Below are 21,727 nucleotides of genomic sequence, written 5' to 3'. Positions count from 1 at the left end.
TAACAATAACTGTACTTGCAGTAGGCATTCTAGGATACTTTGGAACGGCCAATGTTACGGGCACAGTCGTTCGTTTCCTTACTGCATGGTTGAGGCATGCACGAAACTAGGCTAGCAATTGAGAAGGCGATGCGCACGGGGCCCGATTACGCTATCGCGTTCTACTCTTGAAGGCCAAGCTTTTTTTTCGTTATGAAGGCACGCATAACATCAATAAGCTGCGGCTTATCAAAAACACGGCCTAGGGTTTATTTCTGCCAAAGAATAAAACGTTCTTTTGATCCCGCACAGCCTACTCACCCCTGAAGTAAAAAAAAGCTATTTTCGGAAAGCTTCATGTACCGCACCGCAGCGCAGCTGCATAAGCGCTACGTCTGAAGTAAAATGTGTTAGCTATACATTCTCTGTGCCTCCTAAGGCGGTTTTACCGTTTCATCACGATGCCCAGAGAAACAATATACCTATGAAAACGTTCGCGCACGCAACCTTTTCAAAACCTTTTGTGCTAGGACGTTTGTTTATGCATGTGTAATTATATAATTCCGAAAATCGAATTACCACCGTCTATATGTACGCTGCATCGACCACCCTCCTCTTTATTTCTTTGTTTTTGAACACGATAAAACCTCGGACACGCATTTCATGACTATCATACGTGCGTAACAATGAAAACGAGTGTCTCTTGCCGACAAGCAGTTCGAATCGCATATTAAAAAAAAAAAAGGAACCATTTGTCTCGTCGATGACGGAGACAACGGAGACAAAGGTACGCTCCACGCACATGCTAACAAACGCACTAGTTCGCCCAGGAAGACGCGCAGCCACTTGGCCGTCACATCTCGTCGTCCACCGGAAGCACGACTCTCTCGGCGGGATCCGGAGTCAAGAGCGCGGGAACAGCGACGCGGTACCCGGCATAGGGCGCCGGCATAGGAGTCGCTGGAGGATGCATCACCGCCCTGTGCTCTTCAATGGCCGGGTCGGTATGTGACTGACCGGTGTAGTTGTAACCCTGGGCGACGGCCTGTCGGTAGGAGCCGTGCGACAGGAAAACGGACAGGGCGAGCGCCACGAGGAAGGCGGCCGCGCCGCCCGTCACCACCAGCGTCTGCGTGCGGTCGGGCAGTCGTATCTCGGAGAACACCACCACTTGCCGCCGACGGCGACGATGCTGGTGAACCTTTAAGCAAGTATCGGTTTTGGGGCCCGTCTTCATTTCTTGTTCTTCTTGTTCTTGTTCAAATGTAAATGTGGCTAACACCCACTGTGGGGGACTGGCCAGGAATTGAAGGGTTTTAGGGTGATGATGATGATGTCCTCTTGCTGATGGCGCTCACGCACAAAGGGGAATGGGACAAGAACCGGGCGGCAGGATCTTTGAGTTAAATACTTATGAAGCTAAAGACAAACGCTGTAACTTTAGACTAAAAGAGAGAGAGAGAGAAAAAAAAAACATAGCTAATACTTGAAAATTCCCTAGAGCAAACAGTCAGACTATCAGATGTGATGTTTGACGGATATAACAACGGGTTGTAATTAATAATGAAAATAAGCCAACATACATTAGCATGGTAATCTTTTTGTTTCCTGTAGGTAATCAAACACTGCAGAGTGGACCTCCCTGTGGCTATAACCTAATTGAATGCCACAGAATGATAAAATCTGCGCAACATTGATTTGTTATCCTAACTTTTGAAGGGGAGCGACGAGGCATATTTTTCTCTTATTGGAATACCGGTGACAGAATAAAAAGAAATGCTCTATCATCTCTATTTCACCGCAAAACTGACAAAACGGAGACGCGCTGAGTCCAGCTTTGTGTAAGTAATAATTCAACTTCGTAATTCTTCAGCGTAGTCTGGTGAAAGTAAATTCTAATTGCCGTGATACACACCACTGCTTATTCCAGCAAAATCTTACATCTGCGAAGTCGCTGAATTGATCCAATGAAAATTTGCCCATTTCATTATGCAGACACGCATTTCGAAATCTTATTGCTGTCGCGTAAGCAGTATCGGTTATAATCGGTGTTTTATCTTCTGCGACTTCGTTGTTGTTGATGATGCTGGCGACGATGACTTGATTCATAAGGAAAGTGCGTTTTTTTTTCCTTTACGTGTCGCTTACGGCGCTGTGAGGAGGACTTTCGTCGTCGCGGCGTCAAATCCTTGTCACAGGATATCAGCTTCATCAAGGTTGTTTTGCCACATCATTGAAATTAGTTTTCTTTTCGTGTTTCCGAATTATTCGAACATTCTCGCGGTAGTTTTCTCTTAAAAATGAATCCTTCGGTGACTATAGCTGGCATAACAGGTAGAATTCTGATTTCTGAGTTTCGATATAACGAAGTGAATTGCCGATATTACCGACTTCGTTGCACCGAGGTTTAACTGTGTTACTTGTGTGCTTTTGAATAAATGTTGGTTTGCAGTTAGCGCCAGTCACGTCTGCATTTTTTTTTTATCCTTGTCTTCTTCAGCGCCATTCAGTAAGTCGCCTTGCAGCCTTTTGCCGGTCTTCAGCTCCTGTACGGCGACGACATAGGGGTCATTCGACTCGCGCTAGGCTGCAAATAACTAAATTTGTTTGTTTACTTGTAGCTTAGGCGTTGCGTTGCTGCTCTGTCCTTGTCGCTAAGTGTTCAGCCTGTCCATCGCCAGACTAAACCGGTACATACAGGGCGCATATGGAGCCCATAATAACTGCCAGAGGAGGGCAAGCCAGGGCACCTCCGCCATGGCGTGACTCGACGCCCGCAGAAGTCGCGTCGCCCGTCTAGCATCCCTCGCGGCCTGCAACGTAACCTCGCAGAATTCAAAGACGCTTGCGCGTAAAATTGTTGAAGCGCCTGCATTTTGCTAAATCACCAGCAGTAGGTACTCACGGTTACCTTACGGCTTCAAACATAATCTCGCCAATTTCACAGACGGGGCATGTACTACGCTTGAGCGAAAAAAAATTACACCATCTCCCGCTAAAGGGGACCATGAGGCGATGCGAAGCCGGAGCACTTGCACGATCGCGTTCCGCTGGCGTTCGTTGGGCATGCTACCGACCTCGCGTCGTGGAACGCGAAGAGGGACGCTACGCGCGTCGTATCTTCCATCTAGCCTGGCCGTTAATTCTCACAGGGCGAGCGGGGAACGCGGTCGGCAGGCGGGCGAGAGGGGGGCAGCGTAGGAGAGGAGAGAGAAGGGGAGGGGACGCGTATGCGCTCGAGCTCATCGCGGCGTTGCGCAGGAGAGAATTTCGGCATGTCTAGCCCGCGTTTGAGAGGAAGAGTGGAAAGGGGGAGGGGAGAGGGGTATGAGAGAGGGAAAGTGGAGAGGGGAAGGAGAAAGTGGAGAGGAGAAGGGGAGAGGAGGTGTGTGGAGAGGGTATGCGCATGCGCATACCGTCTTGCTGCGCAGTAAGGGTGGTCACGCCGCACACCACCACCACCACCACCGGATTGAGCTCCGCCTTAAGATACTTCGCATCTAAAACATTATAGTGAATGCGCCGCCGTGTTTAGCGGCGGTGGTTATTTGTTGTTACGGTGGTAGTGACGATTGTGAATTACAGACGACAGCACATACCCGCAAAGTAGAATTACGCCGAGAATCGATTGGTAGACGTGTTTAGGTTGTTAACTAGGAGAAGGTAACTAAGGCATTGCCTGAAGCTGTCGTGAAAAAACCAGTCGACGCTGAACCCAGACAAGAACTTCAAGTGTGTGCTACCACGTCACATAGATCGGCGCCACTAAGTAGCATAGTAAGAGATGGCGACCTCTACAGGCAGAAAGCGTAACATACATACATAAATAGTCTGAAGATGATTATGCAAGGTAAGTATTAAAAAAAAGACCCAAGGATGGTGAGAAATATTTATAAATGAGCTGTGCAGAAGTGAGGTTCGAAGACTCCTTTTAAAAATAAGATAACGAATAAATTATTTTTTAGTGGTTATAGAAGGCAGAGAAAGGATTAGAAACTAGCACATCGGTGAGAAGTACGCATCACTGGGCTAGTTGTATTAACCTTGTATCACGGTTATAATAGTGAAGACGACGATAAAGAAGGAAGATATGTGTGTGGTGTGCATTCGCTGTCGTCGTCCTCGTATGCGCTGTTTTCGTGCAATACATGCCTTGCGGATGTTTTGCCGCAAGGCATATATTGTTAAGGAATGAACAAGAGGAGCGTCATATAAACGTATCCATCCATGTGTGGGGAAGGTCACACCGAATGAGCCAGCGAACGAACTTGTCCGTCCAACGGGTGAGGTCATTTGGAACGTTCGAAACTGCAAGAGTTCTTAGCTGGGCTAATACAGTTGGTTTACGTACATTACGTTAAAACAGCGCGATCAACGGGACAAAGGAAGAACAAACAGCACAAAGCGCCGGTTTGTTCTGTCCCGTTGTTCGCGCTGTTTTGTCACAATATTATAATCTAGCTTTCCTTAACAGCGGAGCTCTTAAAGCTTTTCGGTTTGTCCGTAGAGCGCAGACAAGACACGCGCGTTGCCTAGCAACCACTTGGCACAGCTGTGCCTCGCTTCGCATTGAAAGAGAACCACATGATTGCGTTGCTATGGGCGAGAGAACGGGAAAAAGATAAACAGACAACGAAAGAAAGAGAAAGTGAGAGAGAGAGAAAGAGATAGAAATAAACATAAAGAGAAAGCAAAAAAGCATAGCCTTGTATAGTATGGTATTCACCTCCTGCGCCACTGATAGCGGCGCTGCGAACGGCGCTCCGGTGACGCAAACGCGGGGATTCGGCTTTTGTCGTCTGCTAGGCTCTGGCTAAAACAGCAGCATTTTCGTCATAGTTCGCTCGCGTCACGCGGCGTTCCTCGACTACTAGCTGCATTTTCTTCTAGTGATAGTTCTTTAGATGTCTGCTAGCATTACATGAGGTTAAGAAACGTTAACATTTAACATATCTTCTATATACTCACAGCCATCGCGGTCAGGACCATGCGCCCGAGTTCTATAGCGTCACTCACTGGGCTGGATGGCGTTGCAATAGCTTACGTGAAAGCGCGAACGTCCCGCCAAGCAAATTAAAGAGAGTCTACGCTAATTTGGAAGCGAAGCGCGATCAATAAAAGTTAGTGTTGTGTAAACAGACTTGAGTTGAACGAAACTTTACACTCCACTCTTAATTGTAGTCATGTGGACCCGTGTACACAAAACGTTTGCCGGCAAAATTAAATTGATAACTTCATCGAACGGCGGGTTATTGTGAAATTGGGCGAGTTCGATGCACATTAAAACTTGTTACACATACTATCGGCTCCGAATGAGACGCCAGCAGTAGTGCGCGTGGTACAATTCGCACCGTTATGATTAGAGATACGCTCACACGGTTTGCCACTCGTGAGCCTCATTCATGCTTTCGAACGCGCAGTACTGTCTATTCGGGTGTGCGGGCCTGTCAATGGTGATGACAGGACGGCGCGCTATACAGTTCCTAATGCTTGGGCAACGCGCTGCAGTGTTCGTGTTTCATTTGACACCGATAGTACAGCTTAGTAAATAGTAGGAAAAATCGGCGGATGTGTCCAAGGAGAGGAGAAAGGGAGTTCTTTCCCACCATTCCTGTGGCCCCTTTGACTGGTTATTGCTGCTCTTTACCGCGCTGTAACAAGATTGATTGTTTTAAAGTGAAAGCCTTAGGTTCCTCATTAAACGCGAAAATTGACCGTCGGCATCCCGCGTCGGCAGCGTCAACACGAGTGATGCAAAAATAATGACATGATGACGTCAGCTTATGACGTCATCAGGACATCATAGACCGCCAATATTTGTGACGTCATAACGTCGTGTCACACGATGACGTCATCACATGACATCGTCGCTTTGCATTGCCTCCGTGATTGGTGGGCCGATCACGGAGGCAATGCAAAGCCAGCTGACGTGTAGAAAGCTTGCAATGCGCCCGATTCTCTAGGCAGTGCAAAACCACGTTGCGTTCAGAAAGCATTCGGAAGGGGGCGGGGAAGGAACAATACATCGACTGAAGAAGAAGATTGCTTTCGCATTCGTCTTAGGCAAATGCATAAGGAACCCTGTGAGTCTTTATAAAGTACAGTGATCGCACCACGCCCTATCAGGAGTCGACCGTTGAGAGTGAATTACACTATTTTATTACAAATACATCTTATTACGACTTTCCGATGCGAAAGCTTTGTATTTATCTACATTAGTATGGTTACACTAATTCTTTTCAGCATACTTTCAGAAGTTTATGAACGAGTCAGAAAACGTCGATTTATTAACGTAGGGAGCAAAATATGTTGCGTAAAAAAAAAGTCCGCACAAACTACCAATATTGCATATCACCGTCGTGCATCCCCTTTTGACTTGTGCCCTCAACCTTTTCATTTCTTGTTTAAATTTCAAGTACTTACGACGCGCTCACACAGCAGCTGCTGAAAACTTGGATTTAATCAAAAGTTGTTGCCTGTAACGATCATTTAATTTATTTGAATGACATCACACGTCCTTTCTCATGCGCTTAAAACTTCGACAAAGGAATTGAACCGAAGGAGCAGGCTTGGCAAGCGAACACGCGCGGCATGCGGTATACAAATATTGCGCTTTAACGCAGACACGGTAGCCGAAGCCCGAACGCTGAAGTCAGTGATCGAAAACGAGCCGGAAGGTCATTTTGAGTGCGCGACGGCCATAGAACAGCCGCGAAAAGAAATCGTCGCCATACATGCAGATGTACACATTGATGGCTAGCAGACGACACCATGGAGCATTCGACACTGAACGTGCTTCTGACGGCAACTCCGCTCGATTTCGCTGGGCATTTTGCTTGAACATTCAGTACAAATTGCTTTATGAACTCGCCCATTCATGTTTCAATAACTCGAGCAGGACAGGTTGCGCAAGAAAATATTGACACAGGATAATGAAACGGGGGCGCGAGTAAAAAGGCACACAAGAAAAGATTGACACAGTCCTGTGTCAATCTTTTCTTGTGTGCCGTTTTATTGGCGCCCCCGTGTCATTATCAATAAAGCTTTTTTTTATGAAAATTCTTTGAGAGTCAGTCCCCTGTCGCTTCGTTTTATCGTTTAAGAACACTTTCCAATCTAAATTAGTTTTAAAGCGCACAACAGCGGCCATAAGCAAAAGACGCTGGTCGGCGCAATTTCGACGGGTCACGACCAAAATATTGCTCCGCCGCTGCGAACAGAGCGAGATTTCCAACATGTTGGCCGCTAACCAATGCGGCCGTTTTCTCGCTGCAATCCAACTCGCAGCCCGGTGCAAATATCTGTGTTTTGCGCCATGCATGTGAAACGGCCTTGAGAGATACGACAGTGGGACCACATTTGTTAGCCATCGCCTTGCGCAAATGGCCGGATTTTACTTTTATCATGATGATTACTTCACTAGTGAAAATTAATTACCCAAATTGGCAAAACTCGCATTTGAAATAGCGTGTCACCTTCGAAAGCGTCATGTACAACTGTTTCCAGCTTGCCACGTCTTTATCGGTGCGAACCCACTGCGCGAGCGTGGTGACGGCAGCGCTATCAAATGGGTTCTGAACTCCCTCTGTTCTGACAGAGTGAGAGGCTCCGATCTTGTGGCAGCGCACGCAAGTAGATCGGACTGGTGAGGCAGAGAAAGCCGTACATGGCTGTGGAGGAATGCGGACAACTCCAGCCCGATAAACCATAGTACAGCAGCGCTGCGATTCTGACTATTGCCGATGACGTCCGCGAGCGCGGGTCAGCGAAGAAGAAGTCGAAGAAGTGAAGCGCGGGCTCCCGCGGAGTTCGTGAAGACGACGAGCAAGAAGGCCAGAGCGCTCCATTCGGCCAGGGCTCGCATGTGACGGAGCGGCTTCACTGACGGGAACAAAATTGGGCGCCGGGTGCAGCGGCTGAAGGCCGAGTGCATGGATGGACAGCGCTGCCTGCGCTGACTACCTCGTGGTGAGCCAGATTCTCGACTACGTGCCCGTCAGCGACCTGTTCAACACCAGCGAGGTCTGCCGCCTCTGGCAAATCATCAGCCTCGGTCTACTGAGGCGGAAACTGCGCTACCTCTGCTACTGCCACGTGAGTCGCACGGCCAGTTTCGGCCCTTATACCACTGTGGCTTGAAAGCGCGCGTCCACGCTTGTAAAGAGGACGACCACGGAGAAGTAGTTTGGGGTCGACGTATTCAGAATGGCGCAAAAAGAGCAGAAGGAGGGCCCACGGCGCAAAGTCGTTGTCCCTGTTCTCTTGTCTTATATTACTGGTTGTCTGGAGGAATCTTCGAGAACCTTTAGTTTGGTAAGGACAGAGCCATTCAAAGCTGCATTTGCACTGCTGCAATAGCCGGTGTTACAATATCAGGTGGTGGAAAACGTACAGACGTCGAGGTGCACTTGCCTTCGCAGAGCCACGTGTTGTGCCGTCACGTATTTTACTGGAGCACGTTGCGGGCTGCATACACTGGTGTTCGAAGAACTGTCGCGAACTAAATGGAGCGCCTCTCGCGACCTTCTCCGGCATTGAAACTATACAGGCAAACAGTGCCAGAACTTTCTTGCAGAAGGCGAAAGTTTGCGCTAAACTTGTAGCGACTCGGGCCCGCCGGCCGTGGCGGTTCCTGCCGGGATGTATACCTGGCACTTCACTAGCGAAGAAAAGAACCAAGTTGCAGGTCATTCTGTTCCCTGTCTAATCATTGTCCACTAGAAGCACTCCGTGATTGTTCAAAAATCTTCCGGTTCAAGCCTACCGCGCTTGTTTGTCGCGGGACGCTATGAAAGCCGCGAGAACGCCTGATCGCCTTAATATGCCTAACAGCGCATTAATATCTATGCGGAACGAAAGCGAAACTTCTTCGGAATAGCTGGAGATTGCTCCTTTTAGGACGGTGTAGAAGGTTGCTGCCTGCCGATTGTTCCGGCACTGGGTACTCGTAGCTAGCAGAGAGAATGAACTCTTGTGCGTAAAGTAAAAGCTCGTTAATTCGAACTCAAAGTTAATTCGAACTGACGCCCTGGTCCCGGCATCGCCCTGTGTATTTCTAGGGGGAACACTCCCGAAATTCGAATGCGCCAGTATTCACAACGGTTAATTCGAACTGGGAGCTCCTGGTTTTCATCGCTCCTTGCAGAAGTGGGCGCCGAGTGATCACAATATGTTGCAAAAGCAAACCAAACAAAACTTATTAGAGATACAAAAAACGAAACAGCATTTCTCAGCAGATGACAATTTTGACGCTGCGCTGGAGCTCTTGAGCCAGATGCAAACGATCCTCACGGAGTCCTGACAGAATAAACGCAAGGAGATGCAAATTACTGATTACTTTGAATTTTGATTGATTTATCTCTGCCATGTAAATAAACGTGTTTTGGAGCATAAATAGTGTCATATATTTCGACATTAAGGCGTCACTTCTCACACGAGTGCATGTCGGTGCTTGTTTCGGGCGTATCACTGGCTGAACAATTAATTTCTGTTCTCTGTTATTGCTCTATGAACCTAATTTACGAAATCACCTGCCACAAACGTGTAGTAGCGCCGAATTCGCGATAACGAGCCCTAATTCGCGACAACGAGCCCAGAGGTGGCTTCTTTGGGCTCCGCGCGCGCGCAGTGTCCGTATATTCTAGCACCCGGCCGCTAATTCGAACTCCGCTTAATTTGAACAATTTTATAGTCCCCGTCGAGTTAGAATGAACGAGCTTTTTTGGTATATGTTTTGCGTGGTTAATGCCATAACGGCCTTCTAGCTCTTCTTATTTCAGAACAGACTTCATAGTCATTTTCTATTCCGTTTTGGAACCTGGGCACTATAGTCGGCTATACCGTGCATTTTCAAGTTTGTCATAATTTAGCATAATCTCTGCGTACTTTTCAATTCGACGTCGCGGGTTTTCGAGGTTTTAGGTCACCGCTTTATTGATAAGCTAACGAGCTCTGACCCGAAATTTTAAAGCACTAAGGGTCAGTTCGAAATAACAAAACAGAATCATGAAAATAGCAAGGTTTGGGATAGTTGAGCTGCAAGTGAGAGATCCATATTGATTCGGTACCAACAAGTTTTTCACACCAAAAGACGATGTTTTGCGAACAGCCAGCTCAAAAATCACTGATGTGGCACAAAGAAGAAATTATCGGGCAATAATACGACACACCAGCTTTACAGCCAGACTCAAGTACAATAAAAACACAAGCAGTTTCCCACATGCTATAGGAAAAGTCGAAGTATTCCGGCAGTTAATGTCGTTGTCAGTACTAGACGCTCTCTCCCAACTTTTCCTTCCTCCATGCCCACGGCATCGATACAACGTGACAACGCGTTGCATGCCTTAGTTCCACCAGACAGATCAATTTCGCGAGAAAAGTGTCGTGCGGACGCGGTGCGATGCGTCGTTGCGCACTTTAGTTTGGTTATATGCCGAGAGCGGAAGTACCAAAAGAAAGAAAACACAAACAAAACAAAAACTAAACAAGAGAGCGAATGTAAAATACCCACAGTGCAAGTAGCTAGCAAATAGTTTACGTGGTAACGCTATAGAAAGAGAAGGAATTAAAATAAACGCTTAAATATACTTGAGAATTACCCTTAATTGAAAAAAGGAAATTTGGGCCACTTCATTGGTATTCGCGCAGAAGACGAGACAAAGGCTAGAGAATGCACAAGACCTGCACCTCCTTCACTCGTCTTATACGCCGTTCAAGCATAATGCAACCTTGACTGCTAACAGGAATGATATGCTTTCCTTAAAAAAAAACAAAAAAAGCAAGAACAGATCTTGAACCTTATCTCGACGCAGTTGCCGTACGTCTGATAATTTAGCACTATTTATATTGCATTTCAAGGCACCTGGTTCTACTCTTAGCGTTCCGGAGAACTTACGCTTGCAGTAGAACTGAAGGCTGCGATGCTAAACGATCCGCTGTGATCCAGTATATATGTCTTGTCACCATGTGCAACTGGGTAGACCGCAGCGAGACAGAAAATAACGATCCGTTACCGATCGATTATCGCAGATAAAATCGGAGGAAAAATGCCCAACAACAACAAGAGGACTGCCAAAGTTTCTGGAAGACTTCTGCCGGGATCTCCGACGATTTATCCAAATTGCCCAACGAGCGGGGTGCAGCCCCACGTTCGGTTTCCTGTCGTATTCGTCCAACCCGAAGGACGAAAAGGCTGGTGAGTGGACACTCGCATTTCGCCGTGCAAACCGGCTTGTCCTTTAAAGAAATAAAAATTTACAGCATATCCACGGGTGAATGATGAAGAGCTTGGGCGAAGCTCCTGAAGCAATCATGGTTACGCCGTGAAATCTTCAGTGGTTTCGCCCAGCAGTAATCAAAGCGATAGCCCAGTACATCATCAAAGACGTGGCAAACACTGTATATATTTATACAAGAAATTTTATTAATCGTAAGTGGTAGCTAGACGTGGCTTCCATTCACCCTTCATTATAACGGCTTTATGGTCGATGAAGTGATGGATCGGTGATCGGTAGTAGTGGGATGTTTGCAAAGACGAAGTAGTGGGCAGTTTGCAAAGGTGGTTACGCAGGACAACGGAGACGTGACAACGTTAGACTAAGAGGAGCTTCGCCCTGAGAACGAATTGAACTGTGAGGCTTTTTTACGCGCGAGAACCAGGATCTAATTAAGCCGCGTTGTATTGCAGTGGAATCCGGATTATTATTATTTTTTTTACCTCCTGGGTTTTTGTTAATGCGAAGTATTCTTCAGGAACCTTTACACAGGGTCTCGCGAGGTCTCGCCAAGTCTCGCCAGTGTTTCGGTATACTGTAAAAAAGCCTTGTAAGTGTAACACTGGTATGTGTGTATACGTAACCCCATACAAAGTACATCAGTAAGTGCTGGTTGTAGACTCTGTTTTAAGCACGACTACATGACTCACTCAAATCCTCATATATCGAACGCGCGCGCAAGAAAGGGAATTGATTCGATATAAAACGTTTGAAGAATTTACCGTATTTTAGATGCAAAATTTGATGCGCAAGTTGGTATCACGGCACCGCTCGACTGTAATGCAAGGAAATTGGCTTTGCAGCAATTACGATGGAACCCTTTTTAAATGCGAAGCATTTCTTAGCGAACTTCTGCGACTTTGACCGTATCTATCTATCTATCTATCTATCATCTATCTATCTATCTATCATCTATCTATCTATCTATCTAGATTCTATCTATCTTATCTATCTATCTATCTATCTATCTATCTATCTATCTATCTATCTATCTATCTATCTATCTATCTATCTTCTATCTAGCGCCTACGACTTTGTGCTCTCCTGTCGCTTGGTTAATCGAATGTGCACCAAAATTGGTATACGAACATAAATGACAAGTCATAACATGAAATCATGACACGAATGTCATGTACAGCATGACTTACGTGCCACGCTCATGGGCGCTGGCGGCCGTTTCGCTAGCTTGATATTACACATATTGGTCTCTTACGACGTGACCGTGTGACGAACATAAATAACACGAGTTATCATGAAAATCATGACACGCATGTCATGCACAGCATGACTTACGTGCCATGCTCATGGGGCGCTGGCGGCCGTTTTCGCTAGATTGATACACACCAAAATTGGTATCTTGCGACGTGACCGTGTGACGAACATAAATAACACGAGTTTATCATGAAAAGCATGACACGCATGTCATGTACAGCATGACTTACGTGCCACGCTCACGGGGCGCTGGCGGCCGTTTCGCTAGCTTGATATACACCAAAATTGGTATCTTGCGACGTGACCGTGTGACGAACATAAATAACACGAGTTATCATGAAAATCATGACACGCATGTCATGTACAGCATGACTTACGTGCCACGCTCATGGCGCGCTGGTGGCTGTTTCGCTAGCTTGATCTACCCCGGAATTGGTCTTGCGCGACGTGACTGTGTGACGAACATAAATAATAGGAGTTAACATGAAAACCATGGCACGCATTTTCCTCAGTGACATACAAGACGATGTATGCAGCTCTTTGCTGGCTGCTTCGCATTACATCGATTCCCACAATGCGTGGGATCTGCCGGCTTTTTTTATTATTTCTTTTTGGTGGTATGGCTTATATGTAGGTGCTGGGAATATGCTAGAAAAATTCGTTATCGGTTTAAACAACTCGACATCTTCACACGTAGCTGTGTGCACTCGCCGGGCACCGGAAACCTCTAGTACGCCTTGGCCGTAAAGTCGGCCTTGATTTTGAAAAATCGTACTCGGCGTACTTCTCGAGATGCTGTACGGAGCGGCGACGTCAGGCTTGTTTGCTCCACGTTCGAATGTGTTGATAATCTCCGGCTTTTGCGGATAGTACAGGTTCTTCTGTTTCACGGCGACCATCGTGTTAACAAAGTGAGCGGAGAAAAGAGCCGCATGGGCCGACAGACGCGACGACGTGGAACCGCGGGAAAAAAGCACGTGATGGCAAGCGTTAGCACAGGCAAGACGCGGCACAAAACACATGGCGGTAGTTTGTATTTGCTCCGTGCGGCGCCCTCTTAAATTACACCACTCGCGCTCCCAAATGCATGTGGGAAATTCCCCTTCTTCTGAAGGAAAGCCAACTTCTTCCGAGCTGCCAGACGTTCGATGTATGAAGTGTTCCGGCTATTTTTTTTTTCGATGTAGGCATAGATTTTCCTATGCATTGACGTTAAAGCACTGTCGTGTTCAGAAGTAGTTCGATATAGAAGAAAATTCATTTTAACCGAGTTCAATATAGTCGGGTTTGACTGGAGAGCGACACACCGCATCTAACTGAAAAATAAAATAAGAATATAGTTGACAATAGAAATGGTACAGCAGTATTATCACGCATCTGGATCCTTAGCCAATTTGGCTAGTAATGGGTGAATCACGTAAAGGTGTTCTAAAATGGATCAAAACCAAAGGCAATACGAAAGGCACGTATGCCGACTGAAATATAAAAGGGTTTACACATGTAAAGCGAAATGTATCTAACTGTCAAGGTAAATAATCACATACTATATACACCAAAAATTCAAATGAAAAGGCACGCACATATATAACACAAATATTGAAAGAAGAAAAGAAAATGTGAACATGTATAATGAGTATAGTGATAACAGATAATTTCTTGTGTATAACTTTTCATGAAGATAACAAATAAATAATTGCGGCATAAATTGTTTGAATAATCAGAACACAAGAAATTCTGCGGTACCAGGATTTGTTTGTTTTGTTTCTGAGGTCGTTGTAAAATCCCGAGCATGCTTAATTCATTGGGGTATCTCACTGCAAATTTCGGGACCAGCAAAGGTCATCATAGGACGGCCGTACAGATTATTTGCTTTTGATAAGTTTAAACTCGTGCACGTACCCTGCCTTGTATTGCGTTGCCTTGTAGTCTGCCTTGTGCTTTAGTACATGACAAAGCAAGCCGCCGTATGCCTGTTTTTCTAAGGCCTTGTTGTAGGGTGCGACTGCTTGGTCAGTCTCTGCACTGACGTGCAGTTCGGTACTGCACCAGCGCCAAAATGCTGTTGCGGCCACTTCCTTGGCGCCATAAAGTCCGTTCCCATATGCAACCACGCATCGCCTGGTGGTAATGTACGCCAGAGGTATCGTTCCGTCTGAACCACTAAAGGATTTCGCCACGGACGCATGCGTCCCGCCAGCTAGGCACGCGCCGCTGTCTCGTGCCATGTAAGGATTCCAGTAACGTTTCTCACCACGATAATTTCCCGCAGATGTTGGCCCCATGTTTCGTTTAGATTTAGCATGCACGGTAGACGAGCGCTTCTGCACGCCGCCGTCGTCGGAATGCGGCCGGGATCTTATCCGCCCTGTTCAATGCTAGGGCCTCTGCATACCGTGACGGGTTGACATAACTGATCTTTAGAGCACACATGTTCACATGAGACTACAGTGATTGGCGTGGTGAGTTTCGCGACAGGTTTTCTCTGCAAAGGCGCGGATTGTCTAGTGGTTATGGTGCTTGAGTGCTGACCCGCAGGTCGCGGTATCGAATCCCGGCTGCCGCGGCGGCAATTCCATTGAGGCGAAATGCTAGAGTGCCGTGTGCTTAGATTTAGTTGCGCGTTAAAGGACCCCAGGTGGTGGAAATTTCCGGAACGCTCCACTACGGTGTCTCTCATAATCATATCGTGATTTTGTGAAATGAAATATCAAGGTTGTTATTTTTATATGTAAGAGGATGGACCATCATTCCAAGTAATTTCGGAGCGTATAGCGCAATGTACGCTTAATGCTGCGTTAAGTTTCCGAACAAGTACAGCCAGCCTATCCTTGGCAGGTGCACACTGTGTATGTATTTGAGGGACTGCGGTACCGGTCAGTCATCACTGCCACTAATAATAATTGTAATAATTGTACGGGTTTAACGTCCCAAAACCACAATATATATGATTGCTGCCACTGGCGTCGCCCATTCGGTTGGGAGGTGTTTTCGGTAGTTCAATGTCAAACGAAGTCGATAAATTGCGCTTCGAAAGCTATGTAATCTGTGTGAAGAGAAAGAAAACTGAGGAAAGGTCCGCAAGACGCCTTCGCTAAAAGCACATTTCGCTGTGTGCCTGCGTACATGGGTCATGCGACTCCCAGAGATGTAAATATTACTGAGACTGTAAGCATTGCGAAACATCAGGTCAGGGTTCATGCAAGGAGATATTTCCACGGCGTATGGTGCGACTTTGAAATCGCGTGGCGAGTATAGTTTTTTTTATACGATACAAGGGTTCTCATAATAATTGCTGGGGTATTACGAGCCAAAACCACGATATGGAGCCCTCCATAATTGGAGGGCTCCGGAAATTTCGACCACTTGGGGTTCCTTAACGTGTACCTAAATCTAAGTACACGAGCCTCACGCATTTTCGCCTCCGTTGAAAATGCGACCACCACGGCTGGGACCTAACCCGCGACCTTCGGGTCAGCAGTCAAGCATCGTAACCACTGTACCGCCGCGGCGGCTGATGCAAGGGTTCTTGGTGGTGGCGTTTTGAGTTCTCACCTGCTCACCTTGAGATCTGCTCATTTACATATACTATAAGAAGGGGGAGACCGGCGTACGACCCGCCGCGGTGGTGTAGTGCACGGTATGACGTTCTGCTGCTGACCACCAGGCTGTTGGTTCAATTCATGGTCGTGGCGCCCTCCTTTCAGTGGGAGCAGAATGGAAAAAGAATGAAAAAGGAAAGAATAAGAAGACTCCTTTATATGGAACTCTACCCCAGAACGTAACTCTTAAAAAAAAAAGAAATATTTTTTTTTCATATATACTTAGACTATTGCGGTGCACGAAACATCCTGAAAATTTAGATGGGCTTCACCTCAAAGCTTGTTAAGTCTAGACTTACATACTTGTTAGACTAAACGTTTGCGAGCGGTTTCAAAAGCTGTGACGTCGTGAAGAGTGGTGCAGGGAATGTAAGGGAGGCAATCAACAGCAGTCTCTCATTTAAAATATTTTTTTTTTCTGCCTTGCAACGCTTCCGTTTTGCGCTTTAAACGTGGCTGCTTTGGCGATTTTAAGGCGTAGTTTACTAGCGCGGCTCATGGTATCCTGTCTCTGTAATATGTTGAAATATTCCACTGGCAAGTTTAGTGAATTAAATTATTTGTCTGAAACATGATCTTGATAGTCTTGCTATGGGATTGTGTCACTTACGGTTGTGCTCAGTTGTCCAGCTAGACTGCAATACGACAGAACAGACTTCCAAATGAATAGTTTCCGAAGTGAAACTGTGGAGTATGTGCTTGATAGAATGACATGACAGCGAAAGCAATACCAAGCTGCACACATTGCTATACCGACTCAGTGAGAAAGCCGTGTCCGTCCATCCGTAAATCCGTCCGTCACTCCTGTCATTAAGACGAGTCGCCCTAAAGAAATATATGTATCAAATAAACTGAATTTTCGTGGCGGTGCTGGGTTTTGAATCTGAAGCTCCAAGCTCAGAAGCTAAGTGCCTTGCCCACTGCTAAACGTCCACGCTCGCGGAATGTGCATGCATGCGAACCATATGTTCGAATGAAATGCATCGTTCTTCATATCGCGTGAGGGTTATTGTAAACCAACTGTTCAAACCACAGAAGCTGCGTGAGAAGAAAACACTAGCGCTGTGACACATAAACTGCCAACACACACACACGTTTTTCTGTGCATGTTTTTTCGCTGTGTTCGTCTATTCGCGGCGAGATCGACCTATAGGTGGCAGCACCGTCACCCCGCTAGTGTGGATACTGGTTTCGTGTGGTGTGTGTAGAAGTGCACGGGGGTTCTGTTTTCACATCGTGATTTTGTGTTCCGTACCCGCAGAAAACTCTTCGTTATCGATGGTGAGGTTTTGTTCGGTGCCACAATGCCGCACATACTGCACAGAGCCAGAGATAAGCTTCCATTTTTATCCCACCGACGTGGAACGTCGCCGAGTGTGGCTCGTTAGGCTTCGTAACGGCAGGACGCCTTCCAAGTACGCGATGGTGTGCAGCACGCATTTCGACGACGGTGCATTCACATTCGCAGACGAGAAAGAATGGTGAGTAGTCAGCGATAACTTCGCTTATGTGTGCATTTATATGCTTGTTGCTGCTGTGCGCTACGAGCGTGAAGACGGTCGCAGTAAGCGAACGCTCGGGGAAGCTTCCCTGTGCTTTGATTTTCCTATACTTCCGCAGGAAAATTAAGCGAGAATCAATCCAGAAAGAAGAAAATTAATTCATGGAATTTATTCTTTGTCATTCATGTACCGTCTGCGCTGTGAATGCAAAGTTTGTTCGCGCTTGGCTATGAGCCTGTTTAAACGAGAGTCCCCGAGCCCTTTTGTAGTTCGCGCATGTTCCATTGTGTTTTACACGGCCGCGAGAACAGCTCTCAGTATTCCGCAGGGCAAGTACGTGCACCGAAACGCGGCAAGTGTGTATGCATGATCTGGTGCATAGTAAAGGGTATCGTTTTATGAGCCCTCACACGCCACGTAAGCGATGAAAATGCGCGAGCGAGTTTATCGCCACTGCTTGTCTTGATGAATATATTTTTCTCGCTCGCTCTCTTTTTTTAAGGGTTTTCGCGGAAGAGCTTGAAGCCTGACACACTTCCGACACTGAACTTGCCACAGCGCAAATTGACAGGCATAAGCTACCTCGCAAGTACACGGGTGTCTTTGTATACATTTCGCCACAAGTTATAATTGCGCAAGGCAACTCAGTTTTGCGATTTCCGTGTCATTCCATTTTCTGTTCTGTTTAGGGGACAATTTAAGTACCGAAGTGCCAGACGTGACTTGACAGAAATATTTCTCTGCAGTGGGACCAGGACCGTACACAACTAAAGCTCGTCTCGTAACCTATAAACGACAGTCCCGAAGTTATACACCTAACCACAATGCGCAAGTGCATGAGAGCCTTTTTTTTAACCACCGAGCCGCTAAAAGGCTATATTCACATGAGATTTAATATTCATTCTAAAAAGACAGGGCGTGCAAACACGGACACAAGAAAGAAGTGAGGACACCACAAACTTTGTGGTGTCCTCACTTCTTTCTTGTGTCCGTGTTTGCACGCCCTGTCTTTTTAGAATGAATACTTACCAACTAGCTCAGCTCTCTGTTATTCTAAGAGATTTAATACTTCTCATCTTTAGGACAACGCCAAGTGCACTTTGCAATGCGCTTGAACCACAGAGCGGCACCTACACTGATATGACTCTCGTGAATGGACCGTACGACGACCACACAAAGCACACTTGACAAGTGCACTCACTCAATCACACTATCCACACTAGGCGCGCTTCAGCCAGTAGCCGCCAGGCGGTGACTCCGCTCGATCTCGCGGCCAATAGTTAGCGCTGTGCTAGAAAGCGGCACGGGCTATATACAGAAATATGTTTTTCGATGAAGTTCCCCGTTCACAGGATGATTTTCATAGCCAACAGGATCTAGCTTGAACAAGCTGGCCAATAGCCAATAATGCCAGATTCGAGTTGGCGCCATACATAGAAGGCAAAAGTGCGTCACGACGTCATTTGCGCGAAACATGTTGTGCGAAACGTAACGATACAGTTTCGACAATGAACTGTGATGACCCGCGTTGCATCTTGTAGCTATGCTTTTGTATAAGGCGGCGTCAAAAACTTACGCCTGTCCTGTTTATACGCCCTCCCCTTTTTGGGGTAGCGTTGTTGGCGTTAAATCAATAATTATCGAATGTGCATCAACTTGCGCAACAGCAAGCGCTGCTAGTCACCATCTTTGGCGCAAAATCCCCGACGTTGTTCACGTATCTGGCAATACAGCCGATGGTTCCAGGCGTACACGTTAACGGTGTTCGTAGCTATCAGAAGTCGAGCGGTCGCGGAGGACGTCCCTCGTCACGTCAGTTATTTTGTAGTCGCTGTCGAAACTTAGGGCGCTAATGGAGTGCGCTCGCGCTCTTTTGCAGTTGTTCAACAGGTGCAGAGCCAGCTGTCCCCAAGATGTGTGGTTGTGTACCACCGGTCGAAAACTATAACTATGCGACCTCGGGACGACCCTACCAAGGCGTGCAGTGTGCACCGGGGAATAACGGGAGCCTTCCTGTTCGGCCCGTCACCACCTACGCCATGCCACCGCCGCCCCAGCAGCAGCAGCAGCAGCAGCAGCAGCAGCAGCAGCAGCAGCAGCAGCAGCCTGTTGTAGCGGAGGCGGCGGGCAGCAGCAAGTCGTGCCCTGCTACGGTGGCTCGCGATGTCCCCGGCGCCCCAGTACCGGCGCCAGTGCAATTTCAAGCGCAGCCGGTTGGAAAAACTGTCCAAGCTGCTCCGACGCGCTGTACTGCGGCGCCCAGTGGAAGACCCGTGCCTGCGGAATGTGGCCCCGGGTGTCATGCTGTTCCACTCGTTCCGTATTCCCATGGAGGACGGCCGCAGCCTGACAACTCACTGGAAAGAAGAACATACGGGGAGAATTGTGGCCGTGTCGTTTATGCGCCTGTTCCAGCAGCGCGATGCAATGCATGTCCGCAGCCTGCTCAGCAGTTTTCGTCGAGAGTTCAGCCCATGCCGCAGCAGCAACAACACTCGCAGCAATCGCCGCGCCAACACTCCCTGCAGTACTCGACCCAACCCGGTCGACAGCAGTACCAGCAGCTGCAGCCGAGACAGCAGCAGCAGCAGCAGCAGCAGCAGCCCCAGGGACACGTTTGTTATCGTCCTGCAGAATTCCATGGAGGATACGCAGGAACTTCAGGCGCTGGTGGAACTGTTCCCGCAAGTGCCGGTCATGTCCATCAGTGGTGAATTTCTCCGTGACGAGGAGCTGCTGCTCCTGGGAGAGCCGCTTGCCAAGCGCAAGGTAGCCCTGCTTCACATTGATGCACTTTTTTTTTAAATTGTATGTACATAGCGCATGTGCGCTGTTACGCTGCGCCGATTTAGATATGGTGGCGCACCCATGCATAAGTGCAGCTCGTTTCAAGCCCAAGCTGTTGAGTGGCGTTCTTTCTGTGCATGCATGCAGTATACAGGGTGCCCCAGCTAAGTTTAAAAATAATGCCTACGCACTCTATGACGACGCGACCAAATGTATGTTGCTGACTAGTGCATAGAGTAAGGTCACACTATTTTGTGTGTTCCGCTTAATCGCTTAATGAGGCAAGATTAATCAGCGAAGCTGGACAGACAAGTTCAATGAGATAGTTATAGATCTGTTTGCAAAATGATTAGGTAGTTTCTAACTTTCTATCTACTAAGTATCGCTGTTTTTCTGCTTACTACAGATGCCCGCGAAATACAAACATATACCACGTGACATGCTCACTTGTGCACCGCGATTGCAATGCTGCCTAACGTTCCGCATACAGATGATATGTTTCCCTCGCGGCGGTTTATGAAAGCAATAAAAAGATGCAGCTGTTATTGCCTGTGCTGCTGAAAGCAACTGGTCAATCGTCACACAGCCACCACCAGCATCGCTGCCCTGTCACCTTTTAAGCAGTAGCACACCCGGCCAAACGCGCGTCGTTTGGATGGAGAACGTTAGGGAGCACTGCAACCACAGCGCGCATAGGCGGGCAAGCGATGTCACGTGGTATTTTATCGTATTTTGTACCTGTAGGATGCAGGAGAACACTAATACTTAATAGATACAAAGATAGAAACGGTCTAATCGGATGTTTTTCAGGAAGATGTAGAACTTTCCCATTGGATTTTTTTGCCCAGCTTCGTGGCTTCAAAAGTTAGTTAATTAATAATGCCTAATTAGAAAATTAACGAGAACACAAAAATAGTGTGACGTACTCCAGACAACAGCCAGCAACATGCATTTGGTCGCATCGTCATAGAGTGCGTCGGCATATTCGTAAACTATGGCTAGCGTTGCCTGGGGCACCATGCGCGCCAGACGCGATCAGTTTCGATATCGCCCTTAAAATTTAATGATGGATATATCGAATTATGTGCAGCTTCTGTGATGTCTAAGAAATGGGTATGTCATGAAATGTCATTGCACTACAACTCTCTATTATAAACAACTGCCCTCAAGCAATAATAAAAGTTAATTAACGAGTTTTTGTTAATTACTCGCAACAATGTGATTTAAACTGCGGCAAAGTATTTCCGCCTCGACGTACAGTTCGTGTGCGAAAACGACAGGCGCCTTACTCTCATAGCATCTTTAGAAAAAAAAAATCTGTATTGTCTGAAAAAGACGTGGGATTTGTTGCGTTAACTCTATATCGTCGATTACG

At 47.0% G+C, this 21,727-nt stretch overlaps 1 protein-coding gene across 1 annotated transcript; it reads left to right on the top strand.

The window, feature by feature from the left end:
• Positions 1 to 7,829: 7,829 nt before the first annotated feature.
• LOC125758195 (uncharacterized) lies at positions 7,830 to 20,329 on the top strand. Its single transcript, XM_049415113.1, has 3 exons — positions 7,830 to 8,073; positions 11,008 to 11,173; positions 19,445 to 20,329. Exons 2-3 carry the CDS (start codon positions 11,025 to 11,027, stop codon positions 20,277 to 20,279), a joined length of 984 nt encoding a protein of 327 aa, XP_049271070.1. The 5' UTR covers positions 7,830 to 8,073; positions 11,008 to 11,024; the 3' UTR covers positions 20,280 to 20,329.
• Positions 20,330 to 21,727: the final 1,398 nt, after the last annotated feature.

Source organism: Rhipicephalus sanguineus, chromosome 1 (assembly GCF_013339695.2).
Source record: "Rhipicephalus sanguineus isolate Rsan-2018 chromosome 1, BIME_Rsan_1.4, whole genome shotgun sequence".
Lineage (NCBI taxonomy): Eukaryota > Metazoa > Arthropoda > Arachnida > Ixodida > Ixodidae > Rhipicephalus > Rhipicephalus sanguineus.
This window is presented reverse-complemented; position numbering and strand designations above follow the sequence as displayed.

Coding starts and splice junctions, on each gene's coding strand:
- LOC125758195 (XM_049415113.1), top strand. CDS start 11,025: ATGCCCAACAACAACAAGAGGACTGCCAAAGTTTCTGGAAGACTTCTG. Junction 11,174..19,444: donor CCCGAAGGACGAAAAGGCTG/GTGAGTGGACAC, acceptor GCTCTTTTGCAG/TTGTTCAACAGGTGCAGAGC.